This window comes from Passer domesticus, chromosome 16, assembly GCF_036417665.1.
Source record: "Passer domesticus isolate bPasDom1 chromosome 16, bPasDom1.hap1, whole genome shotgun sequence".
NCBI classification, from domain to species: domain Eukaryota; kingdom Metazoa; phylum Chordata; class Aves; order Passeriformes; family Passeridae; genus Passer; species Passer domesticus.
This window is the reverse complement of record NC_087489.1, coordinates 12,733,792-12,747,879: the sequence shown is the minus strand read 5'-3', so window position 1 is coordinate 12,747,879 and position 14,088 is coordinate 12,733,792. Positions and strand designations below refer to the sequence as shown.

Here is a 14,088-nt window from a genome sequence, read left to right as displayed (position 1 = left end):
TATTAAAAAAAAATCTGTTGATTTTGATGTAGAGTTGTTGGAAAGAGCTACAGAGATTTTACATAAATATTTCCGGAATGATCTCAAGATACCTAAAGGCCAAAGACTTAAGATGAAAGCTCTGAAAATTTCAGTTTATTATTTCCCTTTTCTTTGGCTTTCCTCTGTTAATTGAAGCACCTTGTACTCATATCATCATAGCCTGAGGTTTTCCTTGAATAAATCAACGCATGAATTTTTTAATTACCTACTCAGGCTGGACTTGGATTGCTCACTCATACGAGTACCAAAGAAGAAAGGTTCAGTGGCAGTAGCTAATGGAGCAACATTTTAAAAGCTACATCATCTAATTTGCTAACAAGTCCAAGCATCACCACCTTTGAAATGCTGTTGGCTGTGAGCTGGATTGAGCACAGCTTCCAATACTGCTGACTGCTGTGCACTAAACATGATGTTATCAACAGCAAGCTTTGAAAATTTTTCCCTAGAAAGGACAAGCCTTGTGATATTTATCTCCTAAGTAACTTCTAAAACTCTCAGAGAGACTTCTAATGAGGAATCAATTATGATGACATAGTTATGAGCTGAAAATACAACTTGGCCTATGGTAGCTGCAAAGGTAAGAGCAGTTAAAGTTTGTGTTATTTGGGGTTTTTTTTGCCATGGAGCTGCTGGAGCAGGAGCCCTGATCTCTGCACACAAAAGCACTGCAGAACCAGAGGGTGCCAAGGGCTGCTCCTCTGGCCCGCATCAGGATTCCCAGCAGTGCTGCATTTTTTTTTCTGCAATCACCAAGAATTTAAACATTCTGAAGTGACAGGCAGGATTTTTTGCAGGAAAAGCTGAGCATCTAAAGGTGAAATGCACCAAAATACTCAGTGTGTGGGGTTTCTTCCCAAATTCACCGTCTACGGCTGCCTGTGTCACCCATCGTGCAGCGCTGCCCTCTGGCCAAGCACGCCACACGAATAACAACAATCCCAGTTCAGCCCTTACAAAATTTAGCATTCTTTTCTTAAATTTCAGCTTCTCTGGAAGCCAGTGATTCATGACTCTTAGAAATGGGGTTTATTGTTTGTTCAGAGTACAAGACTTTAACAGCGTATTGAGAAAGATTTGACAACATATCGCAAGACTGCCGTAAACCTTCGGAATGCTGAAGGCAAATGCTAAAAAGTAGCACTAACTCTTTAGTTCAACTTCAGTAGAAGTTGAGTTCCACTTTGGGGAAGGATGTGGATATTTCAACAGCGGGAGCTGCACCGGAGTTCCATCTGCCTCAGCTTCCCGCCATTCAGGAACAGACATTTGAGATTCCGGGAAGAGGAAAATGGCTGGATGAGGAAGATGGCGGCTGGATGGATCAGCTGTTTGGCCACTTCCAAGCCAGCCTGGCTGGGTTTATTCCAGAAACCGGCGTGCTGTGGAGTTTGTGGTCAGACATCAGCTCCATGGACGGGCCTGAGGGCAGCGTCCAGCGCCGGCCATGGCCCAGCGGGGTGGGCGGGGCCACCGCCTGTCAGTCAGAAAAGGGCGGGAAAAGCCCTCAGGAATCCAAGCCAGCCGGAGCGGCCTTGGCCAGCCAGGAGAGCAGGGAAAAGGCCTTGGCAGGTCTGGAAGGGTGGGGAAAACCACTGGTAGGTTAGGAAGAGTGGGAAAATCTCTCAGCTGGTCAGTCAGGATTGGAAAAGCCCTCAGTTGGGCAGGAAGGGTGGGAAAAGCCTCAGCTGGTCAATCAGGGTAGAAAAAGCCCTCAGCTGGTCAGAAAATGTAGGAAAAACCCTCAGTCAGTCAGAAAGGTCAAAAACGGCTCTTGGTTATTCTGGAATAACCAAGAAAAGTCCTTGGTCAATTCAGAAGAGTGGGAGAATCCCTTGGTTGGTCGGGAAGAGAGGGAAAAGGCCTTGGTTGGTCTGGAAGGGTGGGAGAAGCTCTAAGTTGGTCAGGAAAAGCCCTCAGTCAGACCGGTTGGGTGGAAAAAGCCCTCAGGTGGTCAGGAGAGGGTGTGCCAGCTCCTGCTCTTTATAAAGGGAGGGAGAAGCCCTAAGCTGGTCAGTCAAGGGGTGGGAAACCCTTGACTTTGGTTTCTACAGCAAATTTCTGCCTTTTCTCTATGATCTGTGGTTTGAGCTCAGGTCATGTGTTCTACATCCAGCAAGCAGAAAGGCCATTTGTGTGATTTCCTTTTTGTGATTTCTGTGATAACCTCTTTTTGTCTCTTTTTAACAGGGCTTCTTCCCCATCCAGAGAAGCTGGACTGACCTGCACCAGCTTTAATGGAGAAGCATGGTCTGTGTCCCACTGAAACTCCAGCTGGGAACAAGGCCAGCTTCAGGGAAACAAGTCTGTCTGGTCAGGACAGCCAGGTCCCCAGGTAAAAAATGCAAAAAATGGCACCTCCACTCTATTTCTGTGGTAATGCCTAAGTAGGTAGGACACTATTGCACCAATGCTCATGCTGAATCAGAAACATAATCCAATACAAAAACAGATGGGGTCTTGGATTGCAAACAGCATCTTCATTCCCTCAGACCTCTCCAAAAAGCCTGTGGCTACAGAAATACAGAAAACTGTGACAAAATGAGCATACTGAATTACACCAACAAAAAACCCTTGTCAATTTTTAAAGAGTCTTTCTGCACACAGTACATCAGCCTCAGCAGCTAGAACAGTCTGGGAGTATCATGAAGGTATTTTAAAAATAAAAGGATAATATTAACATAATTATTTGTAGATTTCTTGGTCTCTGGCTCATGACTTCAGCGATACACAGGCCTAAGTTTTGGAGTGTGTTAGTTTCTTTTGGAGTGTGTTAGTTTCTTACACTGCAGGTTTTCATTTGTTACTGTTTCTTTTATGTATCTTTTTGGCTTGCTAGAGGTGACATAATATTAATATTTTGTGCTGTTTATGTTGAAGATCTGTTCTCCTTCTATACAGAAACAAGTGTCCACTCTGCTGCAATCTATTAGAAATGATCAGGCAAACCCTGTGAGCTGTGCAGCACCTTCCCTTTCTCTGCTCACATGTCATTGTTAACTAAACCACAGTGAATTTTAAGTAGGCATACTTGGCCAGTGTCACATACTTGCTTATTAAAATTCAGATAATCTCTGCAAAAAGAGACAGAATATCAGCAGGGGGTACACAGAGAATTCCTATCCTCTTCCTCCTATTTTACATTTTACATATTACATTTCCAATTTCTGTTGGCTAGCAAAAGGGAAACTTGGGATTGGAACATAAACCTGGACTTGCAAATTCTGCAGCAAACTCTGAAATACATCTAGAATATTAAGATAGGTACAGTGGACAGAATAAAGTGGATAAGTAAAATGTTTATGAGTATCAAAGCAATGACAGGATTTAGAATTCCTACCTATCTGTTCTTTCACCCATCTGCCCATACAGATTTTTATTGTCTTCAACAATAATTTTTGTTCTTCTGGAAATTTAAATTGCTCTAAAAAATTATAATCTAGTTTCAGCAATGTGGAGGGAGCATGAAAGCTGAGCTATAAAATGGAAGAAACACATTCAGCTGATAGAAGGAGCTTTAATGCCAGCTCATTCTTGTTTGAGGAGACTCTGCTTAATTTTAAAAATCATTCATGCTGATTTGAGATAATTCATTTTGTGTGGCATGCACTGGTATTGACTCATCTTTTCTCTGTATGTTACTTAATGACAGAATTGATAAACCTGATAAACTTTGAGCTAAAATAAGTTCCATGAATTCTTTCATTCCTACCTAGACTCAGGATAGTGCAGAGTACACTTGTAATTTTAAGGACAGCTGAAACGCTGGAGTCAGATTGCTTATGAAAATAAAAAGCATCTGTCATAACACTCAAACCAGCCTGGAGTTTTACTGTAAGGGATCTGCTGCAAGGCTGCTTTGTCTTTTTAGGTGAAAGATACAGATTTGATTCTTTCCATGGTGTGTCTGTTGAGACTGAGCCTTCATGTAATTAAAATCCTTAGCAGTTAGTCCAGGGCAGCAGATCAAAAGGTTAATGTGCAATGGTACAACAGGAAGTATTTGTAGTCCTGAACACTTTTTAAATTTATAGCATTTAAAAACAACTTTGCCAAAATCATGGCCAAAGCCAATATTACCTCATTTATAGTAAAACATTAATCATTAGTCACAAACCAGCCAGTTGGTCTAGAAGTTCAGCTGGTGAAAAATTTGATGGTACAGGATTGAACAGAAATATACTTTACATTGTGTCCTCTATTCATGCATTTGCAAGGGAAAGGCAAAGGTATTAGGGAAACTGAGCAAAACACAATTAAAAAATGAAAGTGTTTCTCCACATTTCTGAACCTTAAGTACGCTGTAAGCAGTTTTGGCTTACATGATTTTTGAAGGAGTGGGGAAATTTAATAAAACTAAAAGTAGAACTAGATTTTATCATATGATCTGTGTTGTTAATTCTCTTTGTTTCAGTTCTGAGGTTCTTGAAGCAATAGAAAATGTTATCCAAGGTGTACTTCAAAGCCTGGCCCAAAGAAAAGCACCTGTTCTCACAGTGGCTAACAGAACAGACTGGAGGAACATAGAGTAAGTAGTAAATATTTAAAAGCCCTGCCTTCTATTAATACAAATGCCATGAATATGAATTTGATTATGTAACTTCCAAAAAAGTTAATCATACATAATCATTCTATAAGCATTAGAATCAAGAAATAATTGCAAAAAGTAATGGACAAATAAAAAGTAATGCTTAGTAACCACTCTGAACAGGCATCATCATGTATTAAGTAATAGCAGACCACAGCACAAAGGGAAATGTAAAACTACTGTAATAGGGGTTGGAAAGGAAAGGGAGGTCCTATAAACAATCCTTGTCTGGAAGCAGTAGAAACCAGAAATGATAGGTTGTGTTAGAGTGAAAAACCCTGGTTTAGGCTGGAAGAAATTACTGGTAATTCTGTTCTTCAAACCCTTTGAGTGCTTCCTACTTTCTTTTCCTCTGCTTTTCCTCATGGTATCATATTTCTCAAAATGATAGAGATAAACATATCCTTTTATTCTTCAGAGAAGATGCATCTCACCTCTCCCAGCTGTGTGTCTTACCAGTGTGCTAAGTTCGCTACCAGCAAAATAAAACAAACCAAGTTTCCAGAATATTATCTAAATTTCAGATTTTCTGCCAGCTGACCTAGACAGGATCAGAGAAAATAAACCTGTCCTCCTTTATAGCACATTCTGTCATTTCTAGAAGTTGCTTGTGCAACAGTGTTTTTCCAAGGAGTTCATTTAAACTGAAAATCATCAAACCTGAGAAAAGAGCTGATTTCTACAATACATTAGCAAAAGAATAAAGACACAAATCTGTCTCTGGCCTTGTAAGAGCTTTGGACATCAGTGAGTTAAAGGATATTCAGCTTGATAAGATTGCAGAGGTGCTTGTTGTACATGGACACATTACAGACACTTAAGGTTGAGGAAGCACAGCAAACTTTCCAGGCGTAACACTCTGGTGGAATACTCATTTAACGAGAACAATAAACTTCTGCCAATCAAAAAACCTGAGAGGCCTGAAGGTAATCAGTTAACTGAAAAGCTTGTAGGTTCCAGGGAATTTAATGGTTTGTGTCTTGATAGTTTGACAAAAATGTTTCACTCAGATGTCTGTAAAATTAAAATACTCTTACAAAGTTTTGCAATTTTTGGCAGTCTTTGGGGAAATGGCATTCCATGCTAGAAAAACAAATGTGAGCTGTTAGTTACCATCTGAACACATATGGGGGAAAATGTTCAAATTAAAACGAGTTAAGATCACAGTATGTTAAAAATAAGAGTCATCAATCACATCAAAAAGAGCAGAACCATTATTTCTGGTGGAGAAGTGTAATCTCAGATATTTTACAGAAAACTACCCTGCTGGAATAAGCACAGTCCTGGGAAGAATGGGAACGATCCAGGTTTAACCTGCGAGTAATTCAGGGTAATCTCGATTACAGTTTTCCTCCTTTTCAGTTACAATGTCGGGAACAGGCAAGGGAAAAGCACAAATGACTTTAAAATGTTGCAACACAAAGGCAATAAAGTTACTTTAAAGCTGTCAGGCAGATGCTACACGGGCTGTCCCTGTGGGCTTGTGCAGCGTGTGTGCTCTGCCACCCAAAGGACACACGGAGCAAAACCTTGCACAAAAGGATTTGGGAACATGATGTGGTTAGGGGATAAAATTATAGCCATTAAACCACCAGCACTTTTTAAATCGACATGCAAAATCCTGAAATGAAAAAGAATGCTTTAATGGCAGGATCATAAAGCACTGACTTACTTTAAAGTAAAATAATGGACTGTCCTTAAGAAAATAACTGATTCTTTCAGTGAAATGTGCACCTTCAGATGTGAAATGGTGAAGCATGAAATACTGGAGCTCCTTCAGGTTAAACAACTGTTTAGATACACCCCCTTTTTGTTTCCAACCCTTAGAATACAATTAAGTTATCCTGATAATAATTTAAGGGCATAATCTAGACAGTATTATTGTATTCTGAAATAGTAACAGTTTTTCATACAGTCTACATCAGGAAGCCACTTGTGTCAGATGATTTTTATTTTAATAATGATTCAGATTTTTTCTTCTCATTTCTTCCTTTGTTTTCATACTAAGTAATTACTGGTGCTGATATATTAACAGTTCTAAACATGCATAAAATTATTTTCTTCTATTTCTGTCTGGAAACTTATCTGCTTTATACTTTAATTCAGTCTTGAAGCATCTTCCTGAGAAACTCATTGCTGCCTTTTTCCTTTGTCCACCCCAAGCCCACCCAAGCTGATGGTTTCTGTGCTGAGTCTGAAAATAGCCCTGCTGTATTTGGTCATAGGAAAGGGGTTTCTGAGTCTGAGTTACCTTGCAGAGAATAATTCACCTGTACTTAGGGAGTTTGCAGTTTATTGTGTTTGTTTGCATTACGTCAGATTTAAAGATTCTGTAGGTCTACAGATGATACCAGGTTGTACTGCAAAACAAATAAGAAGTGACTGCCCTCAATCAGCAAGAAGATTTGGTAAGTTAAAAAAAAGTCCCAAGTGGAGTTCCTGGGCTTTTCTTTTTTTTTTTTCCCCTTAGTTCCCAACTTCCTAAAACACATCCAAAAATTAAAATGTTATGCACTACAGTTTGGAAGTGTGTGGCTGATATAAGCTGATACTATGATCAGCCTTTCAGCTTTTTTTTTTTTCTCCTCTATTAAATTATAGTGAGTGACAGTGAAATTAATACAATTTTCTTAGAGTTTCTCCCCTCCCTTAATGGATATCAACTAAAGTCTTATTCAATAAGCATTAATGTAAAAACATCACCCTTCTTCAAAAAGCTGGCCAGAAAGGAATCTTGGAATACAGACAATAAGCTCATTTCTTTTTCTAACTCAGTCATTTCATTTCTTGGCCTGGACATTAGTGCATACATTTCCTCACTTAACCCCCTCATATTTTTTCTCATTATGCTAGAAATTAATGAGTCTATTGAATAGTACAATCTCTCTGTATTTTCACAGTACATTTCAAACTTTTTTTTTATGAGACACAAATATGATCTTATATAAAGACCAATTATTATATACACATTTCTGAAAATAGATAGAATATTTTGTAAAATGTATTTTTTTTCAGCTTTGATGCTCAAAATATTATCAATGATCTATAAGATGGTCCAGAGCAACACTTATGCAACTAAAAGGTAACAGAGTCAATTTCTGCAATTTCAAATAAAGCTGTGTTTTAAGTATGTTTTTGTGAAAATCAGCCTGTAGGATACAAACCTGCAGGATTCCTGTACACAGAATGTTTTAGGTTTATCTGTTTAACCCTGTTATTTATAAAATTCTATGAGCCTGCAGCTGTTTCAGGATTATAATCACAAATACAATATTTTGTCTTGATAGAGATATATATTATTCAGATACTCTGCTGTTTGGTAGCCAGAGTGTTGTGGACCAAATAATCAATGACATTTCTTGCATGCTTAAGATACCTCGGAGAAGTCTACATGTAGTAAGTGGCTTCTTGTCAATATTTTTGTCATCATTTCCAAATCTTATTACTGCAAGGAGAAACATCACAAAAAGTTGCCAGCTAGAATTAAATAGTTAAAATAAGAAGTCTCATTGGTGCTAATGAAATCTAGTTATAGTTTATTGTGGCATTCAAAAGGTTTTTTTCTTCACAGAAAATTCATAGAGTTTGCTTTTTCCAAAGGGTTTGGGACCAACTGCCAGCTAAAATCACAGGAGCTTTTGTTATGATTTAGAGAAGGCAGTGCTTAAACTTCAGAGTGCAAGACATCTGTTTAGTTTCTACTCACATGAACTGATAATTTGGGGGTTAAATGAAAACTTAAAGTACATCAGAAATGTAACTACCTGTCAAATTGACTCATATCTTGCAAGCCTTCCTTCATACCTAAAATGATTTCTTGTAAGTCCTTATGTCCATGAGGACAGAACATTGCTTAGTGTTTAAAAGGCTGATGGCAGTGAATCACTGCTCTGTACCAGTGAGAATTATTTTCAGAGATTTCTTGCTTTGTCTGTACAATATAGTAACTTCCCATTTACTCTGTACAACTTTTATTTTTCCCAGCTGTCTACAACTAAAGGTTTTGTTGCTGGTAATTTAAGTTACACTGAGGAAGATGGTACAAAAGTGAATTGTACCTGCAGTGCAACAGTATGTATTATAAACCACAACCACAACCCACAGCATCTGCCTGTACAAGATAACCTGCACTCCTTGTAGCTCAGGTTACAGTGTACATTTATTACACAAACCTCTGCTTGGGACAAATTGAGGCATTACAACCTGAGTGAATAAAGCAGATGAAAATATTGCTTAACTGTACTGTAATTCTGGAGCTTAGACTCTGTATTGTAATTCTGAGCTAGACTGACCAGGAATAAATATTTGGATATGGTTTTTAGCACTACCTTCTGCCATGGGACCCTTGCAGAGGAAGGTGTATATATTACATATCTTAGATTATATTACAGTGTTCTGTCAAATGAGTGCTCTTGAAGCAAAGAATCCTGGGCATTCTGAACATAGAGTATTTCTGTCACAGCAGATTGAATTCTGGCAGAGAGAGAAAACAATCAAAATTGGTTTAATGGGAGGAGATTCAACTGGCCTAGTCCTGAAAGATTTTCTACAACAGTGCAGAGAATGAAAGCAGAAATAAAACTCAGATTTGCTGACTACTGTCACAATTTTCTGAAAAATGTGTTCATTGTAAGCCTTAGTTGGTCATTTCAAAATTGAAGGGTAACCTTAGCTGCCCATTACACTTGTATGTAAGCATAACTCCCCTGTTACTGTTCTCCATATTTTTATTAGCTGAGTTGTTCCACCCTGGCACTGGGGGTGATTTACAGTCAGGAGTTAAAACAGACCACACACTTCCATATATACATTCTCTTTGACCAAGTTCTTCCCCCAGTTCCTGTTTTCTCATCCATATGCTTGCCAGATTCAGCAAATCCTAACTGAAGATGTAAAGTAAACATCACCATGTCTTCAAATTTTTGCTCAAAAACACTCATAAAATCAGGTTAGAGGCCAGTAAAAGAATGAATTTAATGGTCTTACAAAAAAGAATGTTTAAGTGTTTTAAGCCTGTATTAAATTTGCAATCTTCACACCAAGTAGACTTTTTTCTGGCTAAGACAGATAAAACATTAATCAGGGTCTTATTACCTCCATCATGTCCATAGGATGAACAATTTTCTGCAACAGTGGCACAAATACTTTTGAAAAGCATCTTGTTATGACAGGAGGACTCATAGACCACTACACAATAGTGACAATATAAATGGTTGAATACACTTGTAAAGAGGTGAAAATGTCAGAAATGCTCTTATACAGATCATATAGAGGAGGAATGGTGGTTTCATGATGAAATTGTGTCCTTCATTACCTAATGTTGTTATTTTAAAATATATCATTTTCTCTATTTAAAATGATTAATCTCATTTTTGTTGTTTTAGGCAGTCACTGTGCCATCTAATGTTCAAGGAATTAAAAGTATCCTTTGAGCAAGAACTCTGATCATAGACAGAAAAAAAGAAAGTAAAAACAAGAAATATTCCAAGTTAAACAGCGTTCTGGTAATTTTTGCTTTCCTTGTTGGCTCTGGAATTGAGTCATGATCACTGCTCTTGGCTCCAGAACAGGTATTTTAGAGCTGCTAGTTTTAATTGATTGGTGTGACGGATCATTTTACACGCAGCTGGCCTTAACACAAAAGATTTAACCTCACATGCCAAATTTATATTAATTGTAGAAAAAGATGCAACTTTTCAGAGACTCCTGGATGATGATTTCTTCAGTAAGGTGTCCCCATGTATCATGATCACGGTATGCACCTTGTATTTCATATCCTCCAGCTACACCTAATTTAAGGAATACTTTACCATTGTAGAGCTGCTCTAACTTGGGCAAAAAGCCATAATAAAATTAATATGAAACATACTTAACAATAATATTTAAAATTTAATTATCCTCATAGAAATCTGAAATACATGCCCTAAAGGCTTATTTCCTCCAAACATCTCCTTAGAGCTTGGTAGCTTATCAGCTTCCTGTGCTGCTGCAAAGTTGCTGCTCAGTCTCAGAAAGGCTCAGCTGTTCAGTGACCTTTTGTCCTTCAGGACCTGAGGTTTTGTAAACCCAAATGAAACAGAATTGGTTGATTTTGGACTGTACTGAAAGAGCTATGGAGCCAGGGGAATGAACAGGAATGTGTAAACGAAATATGCATACAATGAGGAAAAAACATTTCACCATTCCTAAGAGAGATAAGCACTTCTACTGTGCTATGCCACAAATGGTCCAGCTTCAGTCAGTCATAGCAAGAACTTGTTTTGTAGTGGTCCATTAGTGCCATAAATATTAGTTTAAGATAAAAAAGTGGCCTTCTTACACCAGCCTTTGCAGACAGCAGGCTATGAACCCCCAGACCTCATAAATTAACCTTGAACAGAGGAATGTCTGATGCTCCTGCAGTGCCCATAATCCAGAACACCTGCCCAGCTGCTCCCAGCCTGGCCCTCCCTCTGCACAAAGCCAAAATATGAGCATAGAACTTTCCCTGCACAACAGCTGCTGGAGAAATGTTTCTGCCAGCATTTTGTTTGTTTGCTTGCTTTTAAATGGCAAATATAAACACATATGTAGCCAGATGTTGTTTCAGCTAATATAAAACCGTCTGCTTTTCTTTTATTTCTTTAGGGAAGAGGCATACCAGATCTTAATACACGACTTTTGGTCAGGAAGCTGTGGGATTCTTTTCAAATTCCTATTTTCACCCTTATGGATGCAGATCCACATGGTAAATGTGTAGAGGCTCAAAGGCATAAAAGGAAAACAAAATTTGTTTAGGATGTCCTTTCTCACTCTTATGGGAAAGTTCTGAGAGCTCAGAAATCCAACACAATCAGAAGGTGATGTATCTACACTGATCCCACCTGAAATTAGGGAGATACTGCAAAGTGAGAAGCAGCTGCTCAAATAAATAGTATTAAGAGATATGAATTACACAGGATAAAGAGAGACACTTTTAATAAGAGATGTTGGACAATGTGTAAAAGAGCTGATTATCCTTGGGTTTGAATTGACTGCACACAGATAATGTGAAACATTTAACTACATGAAAGTGACATGCTGAGATTCTGATTGTTTTGACATAATCTAAAAATATATGTAAACCATAAAAAGCTCACTAATCATAAAGCCATAACTGTTGTGCCATGAAACTTATTTTTAAAATAGTCTCCTTAAACATGCCCATTGTGCAGACAAACAGACACTTGACTTTTGCTATTCTGCAACCCAGGTGTAGAAATAATGTGTGTCTACAAATACGGATCTGTGGTGAGTATATTTTTTTCCTCTTCAAATACCTTGTTTTATTGCCCAGCCTGGAAGCTGGAATGCATGAAATGCTACAGCCTTTGTCAGAATGGGTGCTGCCTTTTACCATTTTGATTCAACACAAAGAGGTGATTTTTAGGCCTTGTGTGTCTGCAGAAACAGCTTCTTCCTGCAACAAAAAGAAACTGGATAGTAATGCCAGGTGTTTCATTTAACCATTTTCAGTTTTTCTCTGCTGCACGGGCAGATTTCAGACAACCCAAACAGAAAAGGGTTCACCATTTAGATTTGTTTCTGCCTTAGAAGAGGAATGAAGGCTGGAGGGACCTTGGGAGCAGGAGAACCCAACTGTGAGATGGGTGATTCTCCACAAAATAATGTTATATTGGTAAAGATTTTATTCTGGACTGAGAATTTGCTTAGGGATACTTGTGTTAGTGTGGAACATTACAGAAAAGGTAAAGAGGAACAAGCATTATGTTACATGGCTACAGAAAAGGCATGGACACACTACATGGAAGGCAGGCAGGTATGGGTGAGGCAGAGGGCAGGACGGGTGAACTGTTCAGGAGAGAAATGGAAAAAGAACATCCAAGTTAAACCACAGATCTCTGAATGTTACAGCTGACCTTTCTCATTCCAGTCAATGTCCTTTGAGGCCCATCACCTCACTGTTCCCTCTGTCAAGTGGCTTGGTCTCCTTCCATCTGATCTTGAGAGGTGAGTTATTTCCTCAGAAGAAAAAGAAGTATCCTTCTCCTTCACAGGCAGGAAATGCAATTTTACTACACAAAAATCCACTTAAACCCATTACTCTTTCCATGCATTTTTTTAGCTTTATATAAGGAAATAAGAGGAACAAATATGTTTTTAAGTGTGTGAGAAAATGTAAGAATTTTATTTTCTTTCCAGATTAAACATATGCAAAGATGCCTTGATTCCATTTACAAAACAAGATGAAAATAAATTAGCAAGTATTCAGAAGAGACCTTACATTGCTTGTCAGCCACTGTGGAAAAAAGAGGTTTGTATAAACCTACTGTTTTCTAGTTCTTCCTCCCCACAGGACAGATCCTGTCTCTGACAAGCTCTTAGGATAGCAGAACCAGCCAGGTTTTGTAGCCCTAAAAGAAGACAAGGTTGAGGAAACCTGGAATGTCTCTCTGAACCACTTTGCACATACAAAGAGTGGATGGAATTTTCTTACTTAACTTTCTACACACATTAATTTTTCCTCTTTTTTTTTTTCCTCTTTTAGCTGGATATTATGGCAGCATCTAAACTGAAGGCTGAAATTCAAGTTTTAACTTCTGTCTCATCAGATTACCTGTCCAGAGTCTATTTACCAAACAAACTGCAGTTTGGTGGATGGCTGTGAATGCTGCTCTGCAAATCCAATGTTTTCCTACATATTGATTTAATTTGACTGCACTTAAGAAAAAAAGAAGTGCAGAGACAAAGGAGTATCTGTCAGTTTCTTGTTCAGTTTCTTTATCTCTGTACCTAGAGTATAATCTTCTCTCTTCCTTTGTTCAAACTATAAGAGTAATTATGATTTTTGCAGACTACTGCTACTTCCATTCTGTGGTTTCTGCTGTGAAAAAGTGCCATATGCAAGAGTACACATAGAAAAGATAATGAAATATGTTCTTTCTGGCCAGAAAAATGTGAAGTTCAAAAATGTATCCAGGAATTGTTTTGCCTTCTGTCTTAAAGCACTGCATGATGCTGTACCAAGCTTTTTGTAGTTGAAGGGAGTGAAAGATTCGCTTAAGAATTTATTATATGTGCCTCTTTTTGAAAATTATTTTAGGTTTTGTGTTTACTGTAAAATCAGACTTAAAAGCCAGAAATAATTCCTGATTACTGCATATCTCAACAGCTATAAAACTTCAGCAATCAAATTAGTATTTGTTTTCAATGAACAAATAAAAAAAATAGATGTTACTGATTAAAAATTTAATAAACAATGTTGTTAATAATGCACATCATAACAGAATCCATTGTTCATTTTATTTATTTTGATGTCTGTAAAGAAGTAAAGAGAAGCAGAAAACTGTGGTGATTAAAGTGTACATTAATTTTTATGTGACGGAGTCAGACTGACTGCATAGAAAATGCCTCCAAAATTGGTCTCCACAGCCAGCAGCATGGATCTTACAGACGATATTTTCAGTAGATTTATTTATTTG

The 14,088-nt window shown here is 38.0% G+C and overlaps 1 protein-coding gene across 5 annotated transcripts; it reads left to right on the top strand.

The window, feature by feature from the left end:
* Window positions 1-260: 260 nt before the first annotated feature.
* On the top strand, window positions 261-13,950 carry SPO11 (SPO11 initiator of meiotic double strand breaks). Of its 5 annotated transcripts, none has more exons than XM_064391344.1 (14): window positions 261-619; window positions 2,230-2,374; window positions 4,454-4,567; window positions 6,947-7,035; window positions 7,643-7,709; window positions 7,915-8,023; window positions 8,612-8,698; window positions 10,012-10,048; window positions 10,272-10,381; window positions 11,255-11,354; window positions 11,859-11,896; window positions 12,540-12,616; window positions 12,809-12,920; window positions 13,155-13,950. In XM_064391344.1, exons 2-14 carry the CDS (start codon window positions 2,277-2,279, stop codon window positions 13,272-13,274), a joined length of 1,158 nt encoding a protein of 385 aa, XP_064247414.1. In that variant the 5' UTR covers window positions 261-619; window positions 2,230-2,276; the 3' UTR covers window positions 13,275-13,950. The 5 variants fall into 5 exon arrangements, with proteins under 5 accessions (XP_064247414.1, XP_064247412.1, XP_064247416.1 ...); XM_064391342.1 differs by lacking the exon at window positions 261-619 and adding an exon at window positions 1,511-1,611 and having other exon boundaries at window positions 13,155-13,948; XM_064391343.1 differs by lacking the exon at window positions 261-619 and adding an exon at window positions 1,534-1,637.
* The last annotated feature ends 138 nt before the right edge of the window (window positions 13,951-14,088 follow it).